Source organism: Rana temporaria, chromosome 4 (genome assembly GCF_905171775.1).
Source record: "Rana temporaria chromosome 4, aRanTem1.1, whole genome shotgun sequence".
Taxonomy (NCBI): Eukaryota; Metazoa; Chordata; class Amphibia; order Anura; family Ranidae; genus Rana; species Rana temporaria.
Window position 1 is genome coordinate 319,691,237 of NC_053492.1, and position 15,163 is coordinate 319,706,399.

A 15,163-nucleotide genomic window follows, 5' to 3' on the forward strand; every position below is an offset into this window, starting at 1 on the left:
GCCTTGATTCAAAATAGATTGTTCCCCCGATGATAATTGGCAGAGATCTAATGAAATACTCCGGTTATATTTACTGCTTTCTTTCTTTGGACCTGATCCGCCTCCCCCTCTGATGCCCCTTTTTCTTCGTGGGCCCTTTTGGTCTAGTGGTGCCCCTGGGAAAAAAACCGAGTTGTTTTGTTTTTCAAATTAAGGGGTGAATCATGGTCTTGCCTATATACCTGGAATGATCCAATACTGGCTGGGATGTCTCGAAAATTACGGGTTCATCCTAGGTCTATCCCTCTGGTGATGTTCCAGAGGGGTAAACCTATTGTATGTGGGGATGTGATTACCCCTAGGGGTATGTCCAGAAGGTCTATTATTGTAAGATTCCTCGGATCACCTCTAGCCTGACCATACCACTGATGATCCCTATGTGGGAACTGTAAGTATCTCTATGATCCACCTGTCCATAATATGCCCTATCATAGTCATAGTAAGATGGAGGCTCACTTCTAGACGCGTAGCTATTCTTGTCCTCTCTATGGTGGACATTAGTACGGACAGGTTATGACACATTCTTCCTTGGTTTATTTTTGTTCTTTTTAGATTTCACCATAGTATAACCAGGCGGGATGTGTACAAGATATTGATTTCCCTGTCCTGTAGTTCTAATAGTAGAATCACAATAGAAGAGAGGGAATCTGTGTGGAGGGGGCTGGCAATGGAATACATGTGCCTGAGGAAGAATTAGGACCTGGCAGTACTTCCATTCCTTCATCGATTCTGACTTGCCATTTGAAGACCATTTGTTAGAATAATCTAAAAAATCACGGTTATATTTTTTTCTTCTTTATTTTAGTTTTTGATCCTATCCTCATTTTCGAGAAAAGTTTTAAGAGAATTGGATTTGTGTTTATAAACCTCTTGTCCCATAAATGGAACAATGAGTTTCTCTTTAAGTAAAATGATTTCTTTGTTAAGAGATCTCAATTTACCCCGTTTTTTATCTATTAAAAACGGTAAAAATGTAATACCTGTATCATTAAAATACATAAACCATCCCTCGAGGTCAGTTTCACCCTTTTGAGGGCTTACTTCCCATCTAAGACTGCAGGGAACCATCTTCTGGGATGCATACTGCTTAAGGTATGCTATGTCCCAGCTAGTGTGTATCTCAGAAACCATAAGGTTTTTTAATCTTAAAAAAATTCCTCAGATTTCATCGATTTGTTCGATGTTCCCATCAAACACTCCTTCTAAATTAATATTATATTGGGAGCGAAAATCGAAAATGTCCATGATGGACTTGAAGCTGCAATGTTGTGGTAACAAAAATAGACAATGAAAAAAATTCTCCTTCCTACAAGAGGAAGAAAAAGACACTGCGCTAACACAATAGATGAACCAAGAAAATATACGTGAGTGTATAAAGAGCTGCCAGTATTAATACTCAGGATACCAAAGTAAATACAACAGAAAAAACAAAGAAAATACGTTGCTCAAAAGACCATCTCTCCACCCTCCCAGAGACGGAGAGATGGTAAACGTCTTCACAGCCCCGCCCACCCCACTAGCACACCTCGAATGTGTGCATTCTATCTATGGAGCTCGAGGGGGCGGGCAGAGGCGGAGATAGAGCGGAGCATGACGTGGGGGGCGGGCCCCGTGCTATCTATGGGGCTCGAGGGGGCGGGCAGAGGCGGAGATAGAGCGGAGCATGACGTGGGGGGCATCATGAGATGTTTTTCTGCGATACTTCAGCCCAGCCTCCTGGGATTGATGACAAATATCTCCCAGGAGGCATAGCAGCGCTGGATGACGCAGCGAGGCTGCTGGCGCCGCGGCGGGGGAAATAAACTCACAACAATAGCACAGTGAGTTTTTAAAATACAAATAAAATACATGCCAAATATATGTAAGAGAGCTGTAGTGAAGTGAATGAGCTAATGTTGAAAAACAGGGTGGAGCTCCGCTTTAAGCCCGGGCCATTTTGCTGGCCAAAGACCAGGCCACTTTTTGCGATTCGGCACTGCGTCACTTTAACAATTGCACGGTCGTGCGACGTGGCTCCCAAGCAAATTAACGTTTTTTTCCCCCCATAAATAGAGCTTTCTTTTGGTGGTATTTGATCACCCTCTGTGGTTTTAATTTTTTGCGCTATAAGCAAAAATAGAGCGACAATTTTGAAAAAATTCTATATTTTTTACTTTTTGCTATAATAAATATCCCCAAAAAATATATAGAAAAAAAAATATATGTTTTCCTCAGTTTAGGCCGATACTTATTCTTCTGCATATTTTTGGTAAAAAAATCGCAATAATCGGATATTTTATTGGTTAGCGCAAAAGTTATAGCGTCTACAAAATAGGGGATAGAATTATGGCATTTTTGTTATTTATTTGTTTTTTTTAGTAATGGCGGCGATCTGTGATTTTTATCATGACTGCAACATTATGGCGGACACATCAGACACTTTTGACACATTTTTGGGACCATTGTAATTTGTACAGGGATCAGTGCTATAAAAATGCACTCATTACTGTGAAAACGAAAATGGCAGTGAAGGGGTTAACCACTAGGTGGTGCTGAAGGGGTTAAGTGTGCCCTAGGGAGTGCTTCTAACTGTAGGGGGGTGGGCTGTGTGCGACAGGACCGTGATCACCGCTTCCGATTTACAGGAAGTTGTGGACACTGTCCTGTCACTAGGAAGACTGGGGAAATGCTTGTTTACATCAGCATTTGTCACCATGACACGATCGCGGGTATGCCCATGGCGGACATCGAGTCTGCGGGATCCGCGGTCGGAGTCACGGAGCTTGCGGCGTGCGCACGTCCACAATGCCGCTATCTAAAAGGGGACGTATATATACGTCCTTTTGCCTGCCCGTGCCATGCTGCAGATGTATAACTGCGTGCGGCAAGCGGTTAATCACAACCAAAAATTACCATACATTTTTTTTTTTTCATAACTCTAACCATGGACAATCTCTGCCTATTAAATTTGATACTGAATACAAAGATTGGCAAAATCTTATATTCTGAACATGTTTCCATGTTGTAATTGGGAAGACAAAATTTACACTATATTACCAAAAGTATTGGGATGCCTGCCTTTACACACACATGAACTTTTAATTGCATCCCAGTCTTAGTTTGTAGGGTTCAATATTGAGTTGGCTCACCCTTTGCAGCTATAACAGCTTCAACTCCTGTGGGATGGCTGGTCACAAGGTTTAGGAGTGTGTCTATGGGAATGTTTGAACATTCTTTCAGAAGCGCATTTGTGAGGTCAGGCACTTATTTGGACAAGAAGGCCTGGCTCGCATTCTTCACTCTAATTCACCCCAAAGGTGTTCTATCAAGTTGAAGTCAGGACTCTGTGCAGGCCAGTCAAGTTTTTCCACCCCAAACTTGCTCATCCATGTCTTCATGGGGCTTGATTTGTGCACTGGTGTGCAGTCATGTTGGAATAGGAAGGGGCCATCCCCAAACTGTTCCCACAAAGTTGGGAGCATGAAATTGTCCAAAATGTCTTGGTATGCTGAGGTCTTAAGAGTTCCCTTCACTGGAACTAAGGGGCCAAGAACAACCCCACACCATAATCCCCCCTCCTCCACCAAATGATTTGGACCAGTGCACAAAGCAAGGTACATAAAGAAATAGATGAGCGAGTTTGGGGTGAAGAAACTTGACTGGCCTGCACAGAATCCTGATCTGAACCTGAAAGAACACCTTTGGGATGAACTAGAGCTGAGAGGAATTTGCTTCTGGAAGAATGGTCAAACAGTCCCAGAGACGCACTGCTAAACCTTGTGGACAGCTTTCCCAGAAGAGTTGAAGCTGTTAGAGCTACAAAGGGTGGGCCAACTTAATATTGAACCCTACAGACTAAGACTGGGATGCCATTAAAGTTCATGTGCAGGAAGGCGTCCCAATACTTTTGGTAATATAGTGTATATAGATACAGTGGAACCTCAGATTGCGAGTAATGCGGTTAACGAGTATTTCGCAGTACGAACTCTGTATTTAAAAAAATCCTAACTCGGTTTGCGAGTGTTGTCTCGCAAAACATGAGCAGGATTCAGGCCAAAGTGGTGTGCAGTACTGCGTTTGACCTGAGGTGGGGGGCGCCGGCTCCATTCGGAAAGGCCTGAGGACACCTCGGCTGACCTCGGCAAACCTTGGGAACGGAGTCTTTCCAAGGTTTGCCGAGGTCAGCCGAGATGTCCTCGGGCCTCTCTGGCCGTTTCCGAGGCTCTCCGGTGCCCCCCACCTCTGGCCACATGCGGTATTGCATGCCATTGAAGTCAATGCGGAACAAATTATTTTAGTTTCCATTGACTTCAATGGGGAAACTCGCTTTGAAATGCGAGTACTTTGGATTACGAGCATTCCCCTGGAACGGATTATGCTTGTAATACGAGGTTCCACTGTATGTGGAAATTATAATGATAGATTCAATTGCTATGCCGTTGAATTAGAACAATACAATTCAAATTATAGTAATCTTCCATCTGATCACTTTGGACAATTCTTTTACAAAAGGTATAGAAAACATTCATTCAGAAGATGATTAGCGATGGAGGGTAAACCAGTAGTCATGTCAAACTCAAATGAAGGGGGATTATAATTGTTTATCCTCAAGGGTGCTGCATTATTCCATAAAACCACATTTATTTATGTATTTATCTGCAAAATTATGTTAGGAAATGTAAAATATCAACTCTCTCAACAAGCGAGAGGGCCTCATACCCATAAAACACCAATTTTTCCACCTCTGCCTACACAGATGCCATTTTGCTTTCCTTATCAAACCTATTAATATTGATCTATAATCTAATGGAGGAAACAAAATGTATTAACCGTTTATCTAATTTGAAGCAAACATGTTCAAATTAGTGCTTCGAAATATAACTCAAAGAATATAACAAAGTATATATTCCTTGTTTTACTGCCTTTCAACGTCTACCCCCTTTAGCTGTGAAGGTAGCGACTAGGGTTGTGCACATGCCACGGCTGTGATACTTTACTGCAGCTGTGGCAGGAATTTTACCCCTTGTACACCCACTAATTGTGATCCAGTCAAGTGAATGGGAGTGCTTGTGTTGGTCCAAGGGGTTAAAACAGTTGGTGAGGAGGCAATACAATGCCTCCTTGCTGCCTGTCAAATGCTCTCTCTAAAGAGCATAGATGACTCTTCAGAGAGAATCCACTCGTCATGGCAGTTTTCAGGGATACTGTGACTGGTGTGGTGGTGATTAGGGACAATATATCTGGTATGGTGGTGATCAGGTACACTGGGACTGGTGTGGCAGTGATTAAGGATATTGGGACTGGTGTGGCAGTGATTAAGGACACTGGGACTGGTGTGGCGGTGATTAAAGACACTGGGACTGGTGTGGCAGTGATCGGGGACACTAACTTGTGTGGCGGTGATGAAGGACATTGTAACTGGTGTGGCAGAGATTACATGCCTTGCTGCCCCAGATAATTTTAGCTTATGTGAATATGTAGTTACTATAAGCTTATTCATCTCTTTGATTGTGGGTCATTAATTACTCTGATACATAATATAGTTTTTCTTTTTGTTGCAGACTCTTGGCAATGAAGCTTGCAAGGACCGTTCACTGCTCTCTGATATTGTTGTGCCGGTAATAGACACTATGGCCTTGTTACTGAGGCGTGGAGAGATGTTTCTGACAAATCCTCACCATGTGACCCTTTCATTCAGAACGCTGCTCACCGTGCCTCTGGATCACTTGAGGTTTGAAGAATACTACAGTATATTCTTAGCAGTGCATGAAGTGCTGTTTTCAATACTGCAGTGTCATTCCAAGGTACATTTTATTTGTATTCTGAAACCAATAATTTGCAGATTATTTTTAATCTTTTGTTAGAATTGGGCACATTTTTTACATTTTTAAATATTACAAATATTTTGGAAGCCGTATATTAAACTGTTTTTATTGAAGGCATTTTAAAAATGAAGGGGCCTCTTTAAAAGGTGTTTTTTGTTCTTTCTTTTTTTTTCTACCCAAGGCAATGCTGAAATCAGTTGCACCATTTTTGAGCACATTCCATAGATTGGTTTCATCTGTGATGCATGAGGGACAACAAAAAGGAGATAAAGGTAAAATACTGTAAAATTTTCATGGACAGTTAATTGTAGGTCAGAATTTTGTAAATTGATTGTGTAAATTAAAGTGGTTGTTACTTTTGCACTATACCCTCGTATGCATATCTGAAGCTAATCAGGTTTATAAATCTTGAATATTTGGTCTTAATGTTGTAGAAATCGGAGAGTGGAAACTGAGTAGTTTAGCAAAAGACAATTGACAGTGCTGACAACACTCGTCCACAAAAAAGCCTTATTTTGGCAGCCCATAACCAGGTTAAGAGCGAAGTGTATTTTGGGCAGATTAACAGAAATATCTTAAAGCGGAGTTCCAGCCACAATTTCACTTTTTAAATATAAATACTCCTGTAATACACAAGCTTAATGTATTCTAGTAAAGTTAGTCTGTAAACTAAGGTCCGTTTTGTTAGGTTGTTACAGCATTTAGACACTTTATAAAATAGAAATTGACTGGGGCCATCTTTAGTGTGGGCATCATGAAGCCAGACTGTATGACTTCCTGGATTTTAGCCTTGCAGATCTTGCACATGCTCAGTGCTGCACAAGCAGTGTCGGATCAGGTTTCAGCACCTGTGCTGTCCATGTCACATGATTCTTTGAGACTGGGGAGTGCACAGACTCCTGGAAAGTTACACCCACTACATTCCTAGGAGTCTGTGCGGTGTAGGTTAGGAAGCATTAAGCACCTAGGTGCAGGAAGTGGGAAGATTAACTATTCTGCCTAGGAACAACACTTTGAAGGCATCTAAAAAAAAAAAAAAAAATTCGTAAAGGACTAATGACATTTTTTTAAAACTACTGATGTAATGTTATATTTATGGGTGGAACTCCACTTTAATTGTGCAGTACAAGACACAGGCAGAATATTCATACAGCATGGGTTATAGGCATGTATCTTCAGTTGATTGGACACTTGCAAATTGTCAATATCAGAACATGCCCCCTGGGCACCTTCCCGTGACCCTACCCTACCTATGTGTCCTCCGTTTTGTGCCAGTGTCTGAATGCAAATGACATTTCTCCTTTACTGAGATCTCATTTACCTTAACTTATTTATTATTTTTCTTTATTGGGTTTTATATTCGTTTTTTTCCTGATTATTCAATAAAGCCCACGTCTTGTAAAGCAAGCATAGAAGCAGTGTATTTAGATCGGCGCAACCTTGTTAAAGCCTTTGGAGCCATACCCGGACCCCATGCTGTGGGGACGGTCTATAATATTGCATTGGGCATTGAATCCTGCATGGGCACTTGGTGCAATGTGTTGTTGGCCACAGGGTGCTTTACAGGTCCAGGGCCGTGGACCGACCATCACTATGGAGCCCAGTCCCTGAAGACCCCTTTGGGGTATGCCCACTGTGATAGGGTCTCCCTGTATTTCTTAGTGTTACTGTTAAAACAGGACTATGTTTAGATTGTGTTCACCTCACTTTGTGAACTTTTCAAACTTGATGCTAAAATTCAGCCACTCAGAATCTTAGGTGGATGACCGGGTGTTACTTTACATCATTGGTCACATACTTTAAGGCTGCTGCAGCAAATGAGTTTTAAAAACATGCTTGCATCATACATTCTAGGAGGAGAACAGGCTGGAGAAATCTGTGGTGTTCTGGTAGATCATAGACTCAGTAGTGGCTTGTGGTCCCAAGGTGTAGTTTCTAAAGTTAGCTGCATACTTTCTTGTATTAAAAGCGAGAGAGACACATCATTTTGTTCCTGTATAAATCATTAGAAAGACCTCATTTGGAATATCCAGTTCAGTTTTGGGCACCAGTTCACAAAAAGGAAATCGGAGAAAGTGCAGAGAAGGACAAGCAGATTGTCATGGTGGAGCTCAGCTATGAGGAACCGTTAGCTGAACTGAATGTAATCTGTCTTTAGAAGAGGCAATTAATGAGGGGGAAATTATCACCATGTAAAAGATACATAGGTGGTCTATATAGTGAACTTGCTGTAGAGATATTCACTTTCTGGTCATGACAGAAAGGAAATACAGAAAGGCTTCTTCACAGTAAAAAGGGATACACTCCCTCAAGAACTAGTTCTGTCCAGCTCAGTAGATTTGTTTTAAAAAGAGATGGATGACCCTCATCTCATATATTCCCCTGAGAACATATATTTTTTTTAAATCAAATATTTTTTTTTATTACTTTTATATACAAACAACAAGAAAGAAACGCAACAAAAAAACGACAAACAACATACAACCCCAGCCTGTATTGAGAGGGAAAAAAACCACACCCTTTTCCCCCATGCTCCCCTTCTCCCTCCCCCCGCTACTCACACGTTGATCCTCTCCTCTCTTGTCATACCTCCAAGATATCAAACCACCTTCTCCATATTTTTTTCATATTTCCCTAAACCGCCTCAATGTAAAAAAGTATACTTTTCCTTAAAGCAGAGCTCCACCCTAAAGTGGAACTTCCGCTCATCGGAACCCTCCCCCCTCCGGTGTCACATTTGACACCGTTCAGGGGGAGGGGGGTGCAGATACCTGTCAAAGACGGGTATTTGCACCCACTTCCGGGAGTCCTCACTGCGGGGAGTCTGCAGGTAGTGCGTCACTTCCCGCCTGTTGTGTTCTGGGAAACACTCGGCTCCCAGAACACAACGGGGACCAGTGAGGACGGCGAAGTGCGACTCGCGCATGCGCCGTAGGGAATCGGGCAGTGAAGCCGGAGCGCTTCACTTTCTGATTCCCTCACCGAGCATGGCGGTGGGGGCAGCAGAGTGACAAGCGATCGTTTGTCCTCTGCTGCCGACGGCGCTGGACTCCAGGACAGGTAAATGTTCTAATATTAAAAGTCAGCAGCTGCAGTATTTGTAGCTGCTGGCTTTTAATATTTTTTTTTTCGGCGGAGATCTGCTTTAATTAAAGTTTCCCCTTACTTGTATTTTCCATTTCGCTACAGTAGGTAGGAATGTCGATAACCATTTTAGTGCTATGAGTTTACGAGCCTGGAATAGACTTCTATTTATTGAATCAATTTATTTCCCCGGAATTCTTGATTCATCCAGTATACCTAGAAGGCATCCCCCAGGCTCAATAGGCATTCCACTCTCAAATACATTATTAATCGTAGATACCACCCCAGACCAATAGTGAGGGCATTTCCATACCAAGTGTATTCATTTTCTGCTCTCCCTTTTCATCTAGGACCCACCCGAATATAAGCCGAAGCACCTAATTTTACCAGAAAAAAATGAGAAAGCTTATTGACTCGAGTATAAGCCTAGAGTGTCCACCCGCGTGCCTCACTTTGCCTCACTGTGTCCATGTGCGTGCCTCACTGTGCCCATGCCTCACTGTGCCCATGACTAGACTGATGTTTAACATGGGAGTCTATGGAAGGGGTGCCCGGGTTTGAAAAATCGGTGCTCCCCAGCCATAAGTCCCCCAGACAACAACCTTTGCACACTCGTGGAGGAGAATTGGGCTACATGTGTGCCAAGTTTCGGGTCCAGGAGACCTACGACCAGTCGGTGCCAGGTCCCCAAAGTCACCAGAGAAATTACCGTTTAACATGGGAGTCTATAGAAGGGGTGCCCGTCTTTGAAAAATCAGTGCTCCCTGGCTGTAGGTCCCCCGGACAACAAACTTTCCACACTTGTAGAGGAAGAGTGGGGCTATGTGTGTGCCAGTACCGGGTCCCCAAAGTCCGGGAGATCAGGCGCAAAAAGGTGACTCGAGTATAAGCCGAGGGGGCATTTTCAGCACAAAAAAATGTGCTGAAAAACTTGGCTTATACTCGAGTATATATACGGTACCTTAGTCCCTTCTGCCTCCAGATTTCGAACCCTTCCAATTTCATCAATTCCTTATAGCTGCTGCTATTCCAGATTGGGGTATATGACGTATATCCATTTATTTCAGTCATTTTCCTAATTTCCTGCCATACCTTGTCAAACAGTTTACCCGTAAGGAATTCTTTGTCGCTCAATTGATTTCTCGACTTTAATGAAGAAATCCATGGATATACTTCAAAGGTGATAGTAGCAGACTCTGTATAGGGTCAGAGTCCAATACTATGTAGAAAAAAAGAGGGGGATTGGGACTTTAAATGAGGTATGGATGAGAAGACTCAAAGATAAGACAGTGTAATATGGATGCGTTTATTTGTCTAAAACACATAGCAGAGCATGCGATTTTGAATGTATACATAATAGTAAACATACATGGCAATGAGCATATAAAAAGCAAGATGCAAAAACCATAAACATTGTATAACAACTTATTCCTCGCATTATTAAAAAAAATATAGAATCATTAAACCCAAGGTTGGTCCTAAAACTGAAACGTGTAGCATCTGTGTAAGCCCAAGACGCCTTTCATGGCATTATAGCCAATCTTCAGGGGTGAATGCATAGTGGGGTTAGATCTGCAGAAGGACACAAGTTTAATATGTAAGTTTTTTAGCATAACACCCAAATAATAGGAAACAATAGGAGAGATGGAAATAGGGCCATCTCCAAAAAACGTACTCATCTCCAGCATGTGCGACTAGAAACGCATGGGTCGCTAGGGTTGTCTGCAACCAGGAACTGGGGTAGGGCCAGTGGGAAAACCAAGAGCAACTATCACAAGGGCTGGAGGAAGACAGCATGGGCTGTACACTTAAGCTTTTTGCCCCTCACCTTAAAAAATCTCTCCATTGAGGCCTCGGGTTCCCTCCGCTTGGACATGGAGTTTCCTGTTCCCTCTTCTCTCCGGAGCCCGGCGAGGAAGTGGGCAGTGATGGCCAGCATGGCGGCGGCGTCTGCAGCAGGAGAGCTCACTCTCCTCGTGGTGGGCTATATGACCCGGAAGTCGCTGAGCGTGACCTCCGCCTGGATGCTCATCACTGTGTGCCGGAAACATTGGTTCCGGTTTCCGGCGCAGAGAACGAGGGAAGGCCGAGTCAGCGCCCATAAGGTATCAAGCATGGGCTGTACACCGCCTGCAACACCGGAGCATCATGGAGGCATCTAACGCTCCAGGGGAGTCTGGCGCCGGCTCTTCACAGGTAGGCTGGCCGTGCCAGAACCTTTTTCCTGTGTTTTTCACTTGCATAGAAGGGGAGCTAGATAGGGCAGTGTAGCTATTTAGAGCTCAGTGGGCACCTTGGGTCAGGGGAGGGGGGACACTACTATCTTGTGGTCACTTAGAAAAGCTCCCTCTCTCCCTTTTTCTTCCCTGCCCAGAATGATTCTAAAGAACACAGTGCAAAGGGCCTTTCCAAAGACAAGAGAAAGTGCCCCACATGCAATGCAAGGCTTTCATCCGGTTATACTAAAAGCCTATGTGCCCCCTGTATTACAACAGTATTAAACAACAAGGAGGATTCCCCTCTTACCAAATTCCTTGGATCCTTTAAAGATGAAATGCAATCCACCTTCCAATCCTTCAGAAAGCTTATTGCTGATACGCAAATCCCAGGCCTAACTGCCAGGCAGCAAGAGGTGCCCACCTCACTCCGGTAGCATCAGGATCAGGTGAACCTGTGGAGAATGAGAAGGTTTCCCTTAGAAATATTGACCCAGATTCCTCCCAGTCAGATTCTGGGCAGGAAAAAGGTCAGGATGACTCCCGCACCCCCACCCGATTCAAACTCTCCCAGACGAATTGGTAGGGGCCATTCATGAAATGTTAGAGTTGAAGGAAGAAAAAACCTTGCTCTCACGACATGATAAAGTGTACCAGGGGTTAAACAGAAGGAAACCAAAAGTATTCCCAGTACACAAGCTGATGTCAGATTTGGTGCTCAGGGAATGGGAGGAACCTGATAAAAGGCCCTTATTTTCAGGTGGACTGAAAAGAAGGTTTACCTTTGACGAGGACCCCAGTGCAGTTTGGAACCAGTCTCCAAAACTGGATGCCCCCCTAGCGAAGGTGTCAGAACATTCGGACCTAGTCTTTGACGACATGGGACACTTAGTGGATCCCATGGATAAAAGGGGGGGATACACGGCTATGGCCAACCTTAAACCAGCCCTAGCAACCACGTGTGTAGGCCGTAATTTTGAATTTTGGCTTAAACAATTACAGGAACACCCGACTGCAGGTTCCCCTAGGGCAGAGTTGCTAAAATCCTTCCCCATGCTTTTTAAAGCAGTAGGATTTATCGCAGATGCCTCAACAGAATCGGTAAAAACTTTCAGCCAGGGCGGCTTCACTGTCAGTGGCAGCCAGGAAAACTCTCAAAACCTGGCTCAAAACCAGGCCGGTAGACACTGCCTCTAAATTGCGCCTATGTTGCGTTCCATTTTCAGGTAAATTTCTGTTTGGCACTCCACTAGACGAAGCGTTAGAACGCACTGCGGATAAAAAGAAAACTTTTCCTGAAAAGAAAGTAATTCCCCAGGAAGTTTTTTTCATCCCTATAAAGGACAAAAGAAAACGCAAGAGAAAGGAAAACCAAACAGACCCTGGGCGGCACAAGGAGGGAAACAAAAAGCAAAGGTGCTCTTTAACCCTCCTGACAAAAATCCCAAGCCGCAGTGATGCCAGGATCCAGGTGGGAGGGGAGACTTCCTTCCACAATGGAAAAAACTGACCTCCAACAGTTTTGTCAGGGGAGTAATAACAAAAGGGTATGCCCTAGAGTTCAACCAAAAACCACCAGCAAAATTCTTGGTCATGCAGCGGACGAGGGATCCAGCAAAAGCGCAAGCATTACAACAACTCATAGGAGAACTAGTGGACCAGAACGTCCTAATACCAGTTCCCAAACAAGAGGAAGGCCAGGGTTTTAACTCGCACGCCTTTTTGGTGCAGAAACTGTCAGGCAAATATCGCCTGATTTTTAACCTAAAACCTTTGAACACAGTCATACAGTACAAAAAATTCCGGATGGAATCAATTTATTCTGTAAAAAAGTTACTCCAAAAATACTATTTTATGGCAAAAATAGATCTGAAGGATGCCTACCTTCACATCCCCATCAGGGGAAGCTCCCAAAAATTCTTATGCATAGCAGTACGGATGGGGGAAAGGTCTATCTCCTTTTTCAGAGCCAAGCCCTCCCCTTCGGCCTCTCTTCATCTCCGAGGATCTTTACCAAGATCCTGGCAGAGACGCTGGCTCCATTAAGACTCCAAGCCATAACAGTTATTCCTTACTTGGACGACTTTATGTTCATAGCACCAACAAAGCAAAAACTGCTAGAAAATCTAGTGATCGCCCAACAGTGGTTAACCCAGTTGGGTTGGATCATGAACAAGGAGAAATCGAACCTTATTCCCTCACAGGAGATCCTGTTCTTGGGCTACATAATCAGTTCAACAGAACAGAAAACCATACTCCCGCAAGACAAAATCGCTCCTTTGGGTCAGCGCATAGCGCAAATACAGACAAATCTCCCTGTCATAATAAGGGAAATAATGTCAGTCTTAGGACTCATGACAGCCTCCATCCCGGCAGTCAAATGGGCCAGGTTCCACCAAAGACCACTCCAGTCATTTCTCCTACAAAATCTAGTAGGAAAAGACTTGGAAGACAAGGTGTACCGGCCAGAGAAAACAAAACAGGCCCTCTGGTGGTGGAGAAACCAAAACAACCTGCAAAAAGGTCTGCTATGGAACCCCCCGACTACGCGCATCCTAACTACGGACACCAGCTACCAAGGATGGGGAGCCCATCTAGACGGACAGTGGGCACAGGGCACTTGGAGTCGCCTAGAGAAGAGACACTCGTTCAATTACAGAGAATTAAAGGCCGTAGCCAAAGGAATCTCAGCATTCCAAAGTTCAAAGCTCAAACACCAAAACCTACAGGTCAGGTTGGACAACATAACCTTGGTGGCGTACCTAAACAAACAGGGAGGAACCAGGAATCACACCCTGATGGGCATAGCACAAGAGGTGTTTGTATGGGCAGAGGAAAATCTGGAGACGCTGTGAGCAGTCCATCTCAAAGGTACACAGAACAATCTAGCCAATTTTTTGAGCAGACAATCTCACAAGATGAGTGGTTACTAGATCCAACAGTATTTGTGGAAATAGTTGCCAAGTGGGGCCTTCCCGAGATCGACCTATTTGCCAACAGAAAAAATGCCAAACTACCAGAGTTTTTCTCACTGAACCCAAGGGATCGACCAGCGGCAGTCGATGCCCTCCAGAACTCATGGACGTTCACCCTGACCTATGCCTTCCCGCCTCTGCATCTTTTACCGAGAGTCCTCTCCAAGTTCAGGACAGAGAAGGCTTCTCTTATCCTAATAGCCCCTTTTTGGCCAAAAAGGGCATGGTTTTCACTTTTGCTATCATTAGTAGATCGACCACCTTGGATGTTACCATGCAGTCAGGACCTGCTGTCCCAAGGTCCAGTACGGCACCCCAATACAGCCATGCTAAAACTAGCGGCCTGGTGTCTAAAGTAGACATCCTGAAATCCAAGGGTCTATCGGATAGAGTGATTAAAACTCTATTACAAAGTCGCAAACCAAATACCAGAGCAATATACCTGAAAAATTTGAAGAAATTTAACCTCTGGCTAACAGAAAATGGCAAAAGAAAAGAATACGATTCTCCAACAATTTTGGAGTTTCTACAAGAGGGCATTGACAAAAAGTTATCTTTAAGCACGATTAAAGTACAGATCGCTGCCCTATCAGTCTATGTACAGCGCTCCCTACAGCAGGATCTGCTTATTAATAGGTTTTGCAAAGCAGTTGCTAAGCAGCGCCCGGGCCCATGCCGTAAAGTTCCGACATGAGACCTCTCTATTATGTTGAAAGCAGTCATCAGGGATCCCTTTGAACCAATATCAGAGGCATCCTTAAGACTGATTACCTTAAAAACAGTCTTTCTAGTCGCTATGAGTCAGCGAACTCCAAGCTCTGTCAATCAGAGAACCATATATGCAGATATTGGAGGATATGATTATTTTAAAGACTGATAGAAAATGATATTCAGCGCTGGAAAAATAAAAATAACAACCTAATAAATGCAAGCCAGCACTAAGGACAAATTCATAAAAAATTCCCAAATATAGCTATATAATGTAAACAGTGCAGCGCAATTGGACAACATTAAAATAAATAAATAAAGTGAAAGAATACACAAT

The 15,163-nt window shown here is 43.6% G+C and overlaps 1 protein-coding gene across 1 annotated transcript in view; it reads left to right on the forward strand.

Moving 5' to 3' along the window:
- The window catches only part of URB2 (URB2 ribosome biogenesis homolog), a 154,942-nt gene that overhangs the window by 124,521 nt on the left and 15,258 nt on the right, over nucleotides 1-15,163 (forward strand). The window contains 2 exon segments of the mRNA XM_040350681.1: nucleotides 5,580-5,822; nucleotides 6,025-6,115. Coding sequence (XP_040206615.1) covers nucleotides 5,580-5,822; nucleotides 6,025-6,115 — 334 coding nt within the window.